The 12,913-nt window shown below is 49.5% G+C and overlaps 1 protein-coding gene across 1 annotated transcript in view; it reads left to right on the top strand.

The window, feature by feature from the left end:
- Positions 1–1,570: 1,570 nt before the first annotated feature.
- The window catches only part of MMP24 (matrix metallopeptidase 24), a 189,939-nt gene continuing 178,596 nt past the window's right edge, over positions 1,571–12,913 (top strand). Inside the window, exons 1-2 of the mRNA XM_065414454.1 lie at positions 1,571–1,672; positions 7,729–7,877. Coding sequence (XP_065270526.1) covers positions 1,571–1,672; positions 7,729–7,877 — 251 coding nt within the window. The remainder of the gene's footprint in view (positions 1,673–7,728; positions 7,878–12,913) is intronic.

Below are 12,913 nucleotides of genomic sequence, written 5' to 3'. Positions count from 1 at the left end.
CGGGCTCTGGTGTGGGGCCAGTGAAGAGGGATTTGGGGTGCAAGAGGGGGTGCCATGCTGGGGCTGAGGGGTTCAGAGTGTAGAGACTCCAGGCTGGGGCGGGGGTTGAGGTGCAGGAGTGTGTGAGGGCTCTGGCTGGGGGTACAGGCTCTGGAGTGGGGCTGGGGATGAAGGGTTTGGGGTATAGGAGTGGGCTCCAGGATGAGATTGAGGGGTTTGGAGGGTGGGTGATCAGGGCTCTGGCAGGGGGTTGGGGCATCGGAGGGGGTCAGGGTGCAGGCTCCGGGTGGTGCTTACCTCAGGCAGCTCCCGGAAGCAGCGGCATGTCCCCCTGCCGGCTCCTACATGGAGGCGCAGCCAGGCGTCTCTGCATGCTGCCCTGTCCGCAGGCGCCATCCTTGCAGCTCCCATTGACCGCGGTTCCCAGCCAATGGGAGCTGCGGAGCTGGCAGTTGGGGCAGGGGCAACAGGCCGAGCCCCCTGGCTGCCCCAGGCCTAGGAGCCGGAGGAGAGAAGTGCCGCTGCTTCCGGGAGCTCTGTGGAGCCATGGCAGGCAGGGAGCCTGCCTTAGCCCCACTGTGCCGCCACCTAGACTTCTAACAGCCCGGTCAGCAGGGCAGAGGCACAAAGGTCCCTTTTCGACCAGGTGTTCGGGTAGAAAACTGGACAGCTGACAACCCTACTTACACATGCCAGTGAGAGGCTCTGGCTGGAGTGAGGCAGCAGGGAAAGGCTTCAGTATCTCCCCATCCCTGCTGCCAGAGCCTTTTCCCGCTGCCCCGCGCTTCCCCGCCAGAGCCTTTCCCCGCTGCCCCCGCTTCCCCACCAGAGCCTTTCCCCGCTGCCCCCCGCTTCCCCGCCAGAGCCTTTCCCCGCTGCCCCCCCCCACCTGCCAGAGCCTTTCCCTTCTGCCCCCCAAACAGTGGGGAGTGGCCGGGGCAGGCGTTACGTGGGGTGGGGTGGGGATAATAGGCTGTGGGGGGGGGGGTAACAGACAGGGGTGCGGGGCAGTGGGGAGGGGGCGGGTGTTACAGGCAGCGGGGTGAGGGTAACGGGCAGGGGGCGGGGCAGTGTGGAGTGGGCGGGGTGGGGTAACGGGCAGTGGGGTGGGGTAGGAGGCGGGTGTTACGGGCAACGGGGTGAGGGTAACGGGGAGGGGGCAGGGCGGGGGTAATAGGCAGTGGGGAGGGGGCGGAGGTAACGGGCAGGGGGCGGGGCAGTGGGGAGTGGGCGGGGTGGGGGTAACGGGCAGTGGGGTGGGGTAGGAGGCGGGTGTTACGGGCAGCGGGGTGAGGTAGTGGGGAGGGGGCGAGGCGGGGGTAACGGCTGTCAGGGGGAATGAGCGAGGTGCGCCGCACGCTTTGTCCGTGTCCCCGCCCGGCGCCGGGCCCCGCGCACACGCCACCCGTCCGTCATCCTCGCGCTGGTCGCGGAGGGGGCTTGGCGGCCCGGTCCCGCCCCGCCCGGAGCCAGCGCGCAGGCGCAGAGCAGCGCGGCCGGCGGGCCCGGCAGGTGCGGTGGCCCCTCGGCGCGGCCCGAGCCGTGACGGCCCCTGTTCCCCGGAGCTGCCATGGAGCGGAGGCTCCGCTGGGACCTAGCCAGGGCCTGCTGCTCCCTGCTGGCCGCGCTCTGCGCCCTGCGCTGGGCCGCCGCCGAAGCCAGCAGCGGCCGGGTAGGTGCTGACCGAGCGGGCCTGAGGCCATCGAGCGGCGTGAGGGAGCGGGGAGCGGCGCTCCCCGTCGCCGGTCGGGGGAGAGTGAGCCCCGGGGGGAACCGGCGGCCCCCGTCCCTCGGCGGGGGGACTTAGCTCCTGCGGGGGGGCGCTGGCGCCTGTCGCGCCCCCCTTCCTCGCCCGTCTGGGGGACAGGATGGGGGGTGTTGCGATGATGCCAGTAGGCTCTAGTGGGGGCACTGGCTGGGCGGTTCTGTGCCCGGGGGTCCGGGAACTGAGGTGGCTAATGGGCTCTGTCAACATTTTTGAATCTGCTCTGGAAAAGTTGGTGTTTCCTTCATGGGAAGAAATGGAGAAAGAATTAATGGGGAAAAAGGGTGATTTTTTTCACCCCCCCCCCATGTGATTTACTTTGTGCAGGTAGTAGCTTGAAGGTATTTTAGCACAGAATGTGAGGAATTGGGGGTAATTTCTCAGCTAGTGAAGTACTATGGGTCATTACTGCTTTCATTGTCCATGGGAAATATTTGCATTTCTCTATTTTTGTAGGTTCAAAGGATATGTGGGTATAGGAGAATGTATTTTAGAGCAGTGGTTCTCAACCAGGGGTATGTGCATTGCTGGGAGTACACAGAAGTCTTCCAGGAGGTACATTAACTCCTCTAGATATTTGCCTAGATTTACAACAGGCTACACGAAAAGCACTAGCAAAGTCAGTACAAACTAACATTTCATACAGACAATGACTTGTTTATACTGCTCTATATACTATACACTGAAATGTAAGTACACTATTTATATTCCAATTGCTTTATTTTATAATTATATGGTAAAAAGGAGAAAGTCAGCAATTTTTCAGTAACAGTGTGTTGTGACACTTTTATATTTTTATCTGATTTTGTAAGCAAGTAGTTTCTAAGTGAGGTGAAACTTGGGGGTATGCAAGACAAAGCCGACTCTTGAAAGAGGTACAGTGGTCTGGAAACTTGAGCCACTGTTTCAGAGAATAGCTAGAGAGACAAGGTGGGTGAAGTAATGTCTTTTGTTGGACCAACATTGCATAGAACAGAGGATAACTGTTTTTTCAAAAACGAGGAGTCCTTGTGGCACCTTAGAGACTAACAAATTTATTTGTGTATAAGCTTTCGTGAAGTGGGTTTTAGCCCACAAAAGCTTATGCCCAAATAAATTTGTTAGTCTCTAAGGTGCCACAAGGACTCCTCGTTGTTTTTGCTGATACAGACTAACACGGCTACCACTCTGAAACCTTCCCCCCCCCCTCCTCCAAAAAAAACATTTTGCTAATGAGAGGACAATTTTTCAAGTGCCCAGCACACACAGTTGAAGTTAGTAGCTCCTGACACTTTGCACTCTTTTGAACATCTGATTGCTTATTTAGGGGACTACGTGGAAGAAGAGTTTTTTTGCACTTTCTCCCATTCTGGCCCTGTATGCTCGTGAGGAAGAACTTCTTCATAAAATATCCACAAAGTCACCTATTAGCCTCTTTTAATTCTGTCCTTAAAGCTCATCTTTGCCAGGAAAACTACAAAAAAAGTCAAGAAAAAACTGCTGTGCTCAAACAGCTGCTTATCATGTTGATCATACTTGTCTTATTTTCTTGTATTAGCCTCCTTTGTTTGTATCTACCTGTGATCTTTCATCTTAGATTCAATTTTATGTAGCTCTCTGGGCTAGGGACCATCTCTTCAGTTAGCTGTTTGTGCAGTGCCCAGTATAATAAATAAAGGATCTCTAGTGTTGCCACAACGTAAGCAGTAAATAATAATAAAAGCACCCTAATCTCTCACTACTCCATTGATTTACAGGCATGTCTAGGGTGACCAGACAGCAAATGTGAAAAATCGGGACGGAGATGGGGGGTAATGGGAGCCTATATAAGAAAAAGACCCAAAAACACGGACTGTCCCTATAAAATCGGGACATCTGGTCATCCTAGGCATGTCCCTTTTTGTCAATTATTGGATGTTTCTCCCCTCTGTTTTCATTGAAGCCATTAGGTGTTCCCTCAGTTACAGACTAAGAGCTTTTTCTTCCCGGCCCCCGTTATGGTCTGTGACTGCATTCTCCCTGATTGTCTCCTACCTCGTCTTTATCCACCAGTGTTTGCTGTAGTCTGTGGACATTCTTTATGGTTTGGGGAAGACTTGGAAAGTACTTGCATCACAGCAGATCTCTTTGGCTTTTAATGGGACCATACAGGTTTGGTGTACTTGTAATAGCATTGCAGGTCAGTGTACAGAGAGGGGTGCTGGAGTAGAAATCTGGGTCTTGTGTGCTTTTTGAAATCATGCTGTAAACCTATATAGAACTGAATATAATGTGATGGGAATTGGGCAAGAACCTTTCCTGTGTTTCGGGGCTTGGTCATTCTGTGGTGTGGAGAAGATGGATATCCCCACACTGTGCTGTTTGTTGGGTGGAGGGGGAATGTATATATGGGGCTGGAGCCTGCAGCAGCAGGGAGTAGAGCAGGGCTCCTGTGTTGAGATGGAGGCTGGTGTTGGGGTAGGTTGTAGGGTTATAAAATGACACCCATTGAGGGATGTGGAATGGTGCATATGCCTCTGTATTTGTATGGGGAGAATGAAGCAGTACAGGATGGGAGAACTGCATGTTCCTACAGTGTTGAAAGGGATTGGTGTGGAATGGGAGATGCCTGCTGGGTATTGAGCACAGGATATGGGAAACCAGGGTTCCCGGTTGGCACAGGCTGGAAGAGACAAGGGATGCCACTATGGGGTGTGTGTGGATGGTGTGGGTTTTTTGGTTTTGTTTTTTTTTTTAAGGCTGGGAGAGAGCGAGACCATAGACAATGTCATAGATGGTGGAGCAAGGTGTGATTCCCTGCATTGTGAAAAATTGAAGGGAGTTCTTGGGATACAGTTGCCAGTAGTTCAAGGCTTTAGGGAAGCTTGGGAGTGTGTTATATCATGGTGGGTAGAGAGTTCAGGATGAAGTTGCTTGTCTGACTTGGGTTGGGGGAATATAATGTTATTATGTAGGTTGGCACAATGTAAGCTGGTGGCATCTGGGAGCTGTATAGTCTGGGGAATGTTTAGGGACCCCTCACTGGGGTGGTTCAGGAAGGACTGAATCTCTGCAGAGGAGATTGGGGCAAGGGTGTTCTTGCATCATCAGGGTAAGGTCAGTGTGGGGTAGGGTAAGCTGGGGGCCTTTAAGTAATGGGGTTGGGTTGGGTTGAAATGAGCTTTATTTCAGAGGGTGACAGGATGAAGAGATGGGGACCACAGATGCTGACTTATTGTTCCCGGTGGGTGCTCCACCCAAAGTCCTGCCCCCACTCCACCCCTTCCCCTGAGGCCCACTGCTTGTTGCTCTCTGCCCTCCCCTGAGTGCCTCCCACCAGCTGCTGAACAGCTGTTTGGTGGGGCCACCAAACAGTTGTGGCTGGTGGGTACTGAGCACCTCCTATTTTTTTTCCCCCATGGGTGCTTGATCTCTGGAGTACCCATGGAGTTGGCACCTATGCTGGTGACTGTTTCAGCGATTCAGTATGTGGGGTAAAGATAGTGGGGAAGTGCCATTCTTGCAGGAGACAGGTGAAGTGTCTACTGGCTGATAGGTAGGACAAATTTGCACTCTGCTTCTTATGGCCTCTAGGAAGCAGTGAATAGCCATACTGTAGTGCACTGCAGCCATGCCCCAACACTGGGGCTAGGGGCAGGGCCGGGCGTAGAGTCCTTATCCCTTCTCTGCACCAACTGGAAAGCCCTCTGCACATAGAAAATTCTCAGTACAGAGAATGTTTCTGTTGCATGACAAGTCCTTAGTGTAAGTGAGAGTTGGGGGCCTTTAAAAGTTTAGTATCTTCCTTAGTTTTAGTTGGAATAGAAAGTATTTTGTCATAAGGAGATATATCAACTTTATTCCAAATACGGAAGAGAAATATTTATTGAACACTTGTCTTTTCTGCGTCATTGTCCGCTTTGCCATCTATACCATTGTCAGGACTCCCTTTGTTCCTGATGTATTTAAAACAAAATTCTTCTTTATCCTATTGGCCCTGGACACTTCCTTTAAATCTTTAGCAGGCCTTATCAATTTCCTACATTTCTTAACTTGTATTTTATATTCATATTTGCCTCCCCTTTTTTCCATTTGTTATCAGTCTGCAGCTTTCATATTCTGTCTTAGCCCAAGATGGTTTTTAACTGAAGTAAAAAAAAAAAAAAAAAATCATGATGGAGAAACTGACTGTAAGAACATCTACTAAAGTGTTCTTAAACAACTCCCCATGTTTGTTCACACTTTTTCTATTTAATTTTTTTCTATGCCAATTTTGTTAATTACTTTTAGCTTTGAGAAACTGGCCCATGTAAAGCACAGTGTCATTTAGATGCTGTGACGGGTTGGATCACAGAAACCCCCTTGGGAACTGCCAACTGATGCGCCAAGACTACTTCTGCCCCTGCTTTCCCTGCCAGCTTGGGACTCCAGCACCCTGTCTTGCTGAGTCAGACATGCCAGTCTGCTCCAACACAGACCCAGGATCTGATCCACCTGCCCCAAAGCTGCAGACTTAACTGAAAGCAACTTGAGAAGTGTTCCTGTCTTTAACACTCAGATGCCCAACTCCCAATGGGGTCCAAACCCCAAATAAATCCGTTTTACCCTGGATAAAGCTTATACAGGGTAAACTCATAAATTGTTCGCCCTCTATAACACTGATAGAGATGCACAGCTGTTTGGCTCCCCCGCCACGGGTATTAATGCATACTCTGGGTTAATTAATCAGTAACAAGTGATTTTATTAAGTACAGAAAGTAGGATTTAAGTGGTTCCAAATAATAGCAGACAGAACAAAGTGAATTACCAAGCAAAATAAAATAGAACATGCAAGTCTGAGTCTAATACAGTAAGAAAATTGAATACTGATAAAATCTCACCCTCTGAGGAATTCCAGTAAGCTCCCTTTTACAGACTAGTCTCCTTCTAGTCTGGGTCCAGCAATCACTTGCACCCCCTGTAGTTCCTGTCCTTTGTTCCAGTTTCTCTCAGGTATCCTTGGGAGTGGAGAGGCTATCTCTTAAGCCAACTGAAGACAAAATGGAGGGGGTCTCCCAGGGGTTTAAATAGACTTTCTCTTATGTGTGGAGACCCCCTTCTCTCTCCTATGCAAAGTTCAGCTGCAAGATGGAGTTTTGGAGTCACATGGGCAAATCACATGTCCATGCATGACTCAGAGCTTACATCTAGCAGCCATGATTCACGTGCTGCCTTGAACGTCCTCAAGTAGACTACTTATGTGGATTGGAGCCTTCCAAGATCCATTGTCCATTAAGTGCTTCTTGATTGGGCACTTAACTTGCACATTCCTTTCTCAAGAAGCTGACCAAATGCTTTACTAAGGCTACTTAGAAATCAAGCAAGTACACAGCCAATATTCATAACTTCGAACACAAAAATGATGCATGCATACAAATAGGAGGAATAGATTAGTAGATCATAACCTTTACATAGATATGTAGCATAAAACATATTCCAGTTATGTCATATGTACATTCATAAGCATATTTCCATAAAGTCTTATGGGGTACACCGTCACAGATGCTTTAGAAAATTTTACCTTAAATCTAGTCACTGAAGTGTCAAGAGGGTTGTTACTTTTGCTTTAAGTGCAAATCACAATGCATCTTTAGCTAAGGAGTTGCTACCAATGTATCCATAGTAAGCAAGACATGCTAACAAGTCACTTGTGTGCTAAGGGGCTAAATTTGCAACAAATATTATTCATAATGAATAATTCACCATCACTAATGGAAAGTTTGCATAGTGCTTGCCCTCAAAATAGTTGGGTTTTAACGAGTGCAATTAACCCATTACTCTCATGACACAAATTCACTATCTTCAGCCAAAACAAGAAAAAATGAAGAGGAAAAGAGGCAATGAATTTCTACAATTCAGTGGTCACATAAAAATGTTTCCAATACTTTAAAGGAACAATTTTTTATATATAAACTTCAAAACTGACTACATTATAATTAATGCTTTCTATTTCTCATGTTTTTCAGAGTTGGCTAAAAGCATACGGCTATTTGCTTCCCTCTGAAAGCCGAATGTCTGCCCTGCACTCAGGAAAAGCTATGCAGTCTGCAGTTGCCACTATGCAACAATTTTATGGGATCCCAGTAACAGGAATGTTGGATCAGACAACTATTGAGTAAGATTTACAAAGGTTATTTTGTGTTTATCTTCTAGACACATCTTAATATAACCTTCTCTGTGCCAAAATCCTCTGTGATTAAATAGTTATATGTGACAGATGTTTGCTTGAAATAGGATTCCCCAGGGGAATCTAGAAAAAATCTAGAATTTTTCTGTTGCAAACAGTTCTGTTTGCAAGTAGAGAAAATATCTATCCTCTGTACTAAAATCCTTTAAGTCCCAAGGAGGAATGGGAAGGTAGAAACCAACTGCAGGGTATGTTTTGCAGGGTTGTGCTTTTTCTCTTGTTAGAGGCCTTTGTCCTGAATTAATAGGTATTGTTGGAGTTCTCTTGGATTTCAGAGAAGTCACAATGTTAGCTGCTTCGAGACTCCATTTTGAGTCAGGTGGAGTATTCTGATTCACCTATGGTCTGAGTTGAGATTTGCCTCAGTTTGGGAGATGAATCTATGCAGAAGCCTGCTCCAGCCTCATGGGCTTACATTCACTCTAAATTCTAATTTAGCTTATTCCAATTTGCAGAGTTGGGAGCCTGAGGGCCACAATCAGGAGCTTTTCTATCCTTTCTAGGAGAGTTTACAAAGGGGTATTTCCTGTGAATCTCTTATGGGAAGTTGTGTAATTTATTTAACTTATATGTGGGATCTTAATGTAAAAAATATACTTTTCTAGATTTGTAACAGAATCCTGAGTGTCTTCTGCTTCCACCCCCCCCCCACCCCCGCGCACTTAATCTATGCCATAGCCCACATGTAATGAACGCTGTCTGACAAAAATAAGCCTGTCCCTTTCCAGCAGGCTTTGGCCTGGTCTACACTATGACTTTAATTCGGATTTAGCAGCGTTAAATCGAATTAACCCTGTACCCGTCCACACAGCGGAGCCATTTATTTCGAAATAAAGGGCTCTTAAAATCGATTTCTGTACTCCACCCCGACGAGCGGAGTAGCGCCAAAATCGATTTTGTCAATTCGAATTAGGGTTAGTGTGGCCGCAATTCGATGGTATTGGCCTCCGGGAGCTGTCCCAGAGTGCACCATTGTGACCGCTCTGGACAGCAATCTGAACTCGCATGCACTGGCCAGGTAGACAGGAAAAGCCCCAGGAAAATTTGAATTTCATTTCCTGTTTGCCCAGCGTGGAGAGCACAGGTGACCACAGATACCACAGATACCTCAGCTCATCAGCACAGGTAACCATGCAGGCTGATAATCGAAAAAGAGCACCAGCATGGACCGCACGGGAGGTACTGGATCTGATCGCTATATGGGGAGAGGATTCAGTGCTAGCAGAACTTCGTTCGAAAAGACGAAATGCCAAAACTTTTGAAAAAATCTCCAAGGGCATGATGGAGAGAGGCCACAATAGGGACTCAGATCAGTGCCGCGTGAAAGTCAAGGAGCTCAGACAAGCCTATCAAAAAACAAAGGAGGCAAACGGTCGCTCCGGGTCAGAGCCGCGGACATGCCGCTTCTACGCCGAGCTGCATGCAATTCTAGGGGGGGCCGCCACCACTACCCCACCTGTGACCGTGGATTCCGGGTCGGGGATAGTCTCATCAGCTACACCTGAGGATTCTGCGGATGGGGAAGAGGAGGAGGAGGAGGACGAGCTTGCAGAGAGCACCCAGCACTCCGTTCTCCCCAACAGCCAGGATCTTTTTCTCAGCCTGACTGAAGTACCCTACCAAGCCAGTAGCCAAGACCATGACCCCATGGAAGGGACCTCAGGTGAGTTTACCTTTTAAAATATAAAACCTGGTTTAAAAGCAAGCGTTTTTTAATGATTAATTTGCCCTGAGGACTTGGGATGCATTCGCGGCCAGTACAGCTACTGGAAAAGTCTGTTAACGTGTCTGGGGATGGAGCGGAAATCCTCCAGGGACATCTCCATGAAGCTCTCCTGGAGGTACTCCAAAAGCCTTGCCACAAGGTTTCTGGGCAGTGCAGCCTTATTCCGTCCTCCATGGTAGGACACTTGACCACGCCATGCTTGCAGCAAGTAATCTGGTATCATTGCCTGACAAAGCCTGGCAACGTATGGTCCCGGTGTTTGCTGGCATTCAAGCAACATCCGTTCTTTATCTTGCTGTGTAATCCTCAGGAGAGTGATATCGCTCATGGTAACCTGGTTGAAATACGGGAACTTAATTAAGGGGACAGAGGTGGCCGTTCCTACTGGGCTGTTTGCCTGTGGCTGAAAAGAAATCCTTCCCTGCAGTTAGCCAAGCACAGGGGGGGGGGGGGGGGGAAATTGGCCCTGAGCTTTTCGCATTTGGCTACCAGGGATCTTCCCTGTTACCAGCCACGCGGTCGGGGGAGGGGTACATTGATCATCCCAGGGAATTCATGGCGGGAGGGTTAGTTTGGTTTCTGCAGGGATCTTCCCTGATACCTGCCACGTGGTGGGGGGAGGGATAAAGCGATCATCCCAGAGAATTGGATGGTGGGGGGGTTAGTTTGTTTTCTGCTGCTGAAGGTTAACAGGAAAACCGCAGCAGTCAACAGGCTTTGCTTGGTATGTGGGAAAGGAGGGCGCAGAAGCCGAAAGACAATGGCTTACCATGGCTGCCTGCAAGCTGAATTCTGTTGCCCGGACCTGCGTCTGTGATCTCTAACACCAAAGCCACAGGCACTCAAGATCGAAAATGCGACCTTGTACTGAAATCACATGTGCTATGTAATGTGAATAGTGTTTTTCACCATGAAAGAGTATAAGCATTGTTCTGTAAAATGTATCAGTTTAAAAACTTCTCTCCTTCCTTTCAACCCTCCCTCCAGCAGCTGCAAATTTTTCAAGCCTCCCTCCTCCGTCCCGAAGGCTATCTCAGATAAGGCGGCGTAGAAAGAGGACGCGAGACGACATGTTCACAGAAATAATGGAATCCACCCGCAATGAAAGAGCTCATTTGAATGAGTGGAAGGACACTGTATCTAAATTTAGGAAAGATGCCAGTGAACGTGAGGTCTTGAGGGACGCTCGAGATGAGAGGTGGCAGGCTGCAACGCTGGGGCTGCTGCGTGAGCAAACGGACATGCTCCGGCGTCTGGTGGAGCTTCAGGAACGGCAGCAGGAGGATGACAGAGTGCCGCTGCAGCCGCTGTATAACCTCCCTCCCCCCTCACCATGTTCCATATCCCCCTCACCCAGACGTGTAAGAACGCGGGGGGGGGGAGGCTCCGTGCACCCTCCCACTCCACCCCAATGGACAGCCCAACCAAAAGGCTGTCATTATATTGAATTTATTCAGTGGCCTTTTACTTCCCTCCTATCCTCCTCCCAAAACTCACCCAGATTACCTTCTTGGTTCTCTCCCTATGTTTATAATCACTTAATAAAGAATACATGATTTTTAAACGATAGTGACTTTATTTCCTTTGAAAGAAAGCTGGGGGAAGGGGGAGGGTGGGTTGCTTACAGAGAATGAATGAGTCAATAAAGGGGGCTGGTTTTCATGAAGGGAGAAACAAACAGAAATTTCACACTGTAGCCTGGCCAGTCATGAAACTGGTTTTCAAAGCTTCTCTGATGCACAGCGCTTCCTGGTGTGTTCTTCTAATCGCCCTGGTGTCTGGCTGCGCGTAATCAGCAGCCAGGCGATTTGCCTCAGCCTCCCACCCTGCCATAAAGGTCTCCCCCTTACTTTCACAGAGATTGTGGAGCACACAGCAAGCAGAAATAACAATGGGGAGATTTCTTTGGCTGAGGTCAGAGCGAGTTAGTAGCGATCGCCAGCGACCTTTTAAACGGCCAAATGCACATTCTACCACCATTCTGCACTTGCTCAGCCTGTAGTTAAACAGCTCCTGACTCCTGTCCAGGCTGCCTGTGTATGGCTTCATGAGCCATGGCATTAAGGGGTAGGCTGAGTCTCCAAGAATAACTATTGGCATTTCAACATCCCCAACGGTCATTTTCTGGTCCGGGAAGTAAGTCCCTTGCTGCAGCCCTTTAAACAGAGTAGTGTTCCTGAAGACGCGAGCATCATGAACCCTTCCCGGCCAGCCCGCGTTGATGTTGGTGAAACGTCCCTTGTGATCCACAAGTGCTTGCAGCACCATTGAAAAGTACCCCTTGCGGTTTATGTACTGGGTACCCTGGTGCTCCGGTGCCAAGATAGGGATGTGGGTTCCATCTATCTCCCCACCACAGTTAGGGAATCCCATTGCAGCAAAGCCATCCACTATGACCTGCACATCTCCCAGAGTCACTAGCTTGTGTAGCAGCACCTCAGTGATTGCTTTGGCTACTTGCATCACAGCAGCCCCCACAGTAGATTTGCCCACTCCAAATTGATTCCCGACTGACCGGTAGCTGTCTGGCGTTGCAAGCTTCCACAGGGCTATTGCCACTCGCTTCTCAACTGTGAGGGCTGCTCTCATCCTGGTATTCTGGCGCTTCAGGGCAGGGGAAAGCAAGTCACAAAGTTCCATGAAAGTGCCCTTACGCATGCGAAAGTTCCGCAGCCACTGGGAATCGTCCCACACCTGCAACACTATGCGGTCCCACCAGTCTGTGCTTGTTTCCCGGGCCCAGAATCGGCGTTCCATGCCTATAACCTGCCCCATTAACAGCATGATCTCCAAAGCACCGGGTCCCGCGGTTCGATAGAATTCCATGTCCATATCCTCATCACTCTCGTCGCCGCGCTGCTGTAGCCTGCTCCTCGCCGCCTGGTTTTCCAGGTTCTTGTTCAGCATAAACTGCACGATAAGCCGCGAGGTATTTACAATGTTCATGACTGCTGTCTTGAGCTGAGCGGGCTCCATGCTTGCCGTGGTGTGGCGTCTGCACTGTTCACCCAGGAAAAAGGCGTGAAACGGTTGTCTGCCGTTGCTTCCTGGAGAGGGGGGAGGATATACCCAGAACCACCTGCGACAATGTTTTTGGCCCCATCATGCATTGGGATCTCAACCCAGAATTCCAATGGGCGGAGGAGACTGCGGGAACTATGGGATAGCTACCCACAGTGCAACGCTCCAGAAATCGACGCTAGCCCCGGTACATGGACGCACACCGCCGAATTAATGT

This window comes from Emys orbicularis, chromosome 12, assembly GCF_028017835.1.
Source record: "Emys orbicularis isolate rEmyOrb1 chromosome 12, rEmyOrb1.hap1, whole genome shotgun sequence".
Lineage (NCBI taxonomy): Eukaryota > Metazoa > Chordata > Testudines > Emydidae > Emys > Emys orbicularis.
Note: the sequence above shows the minus strand (reverse complement) of the source record. Positions and strands in the feature narration are given on the sequence as shown.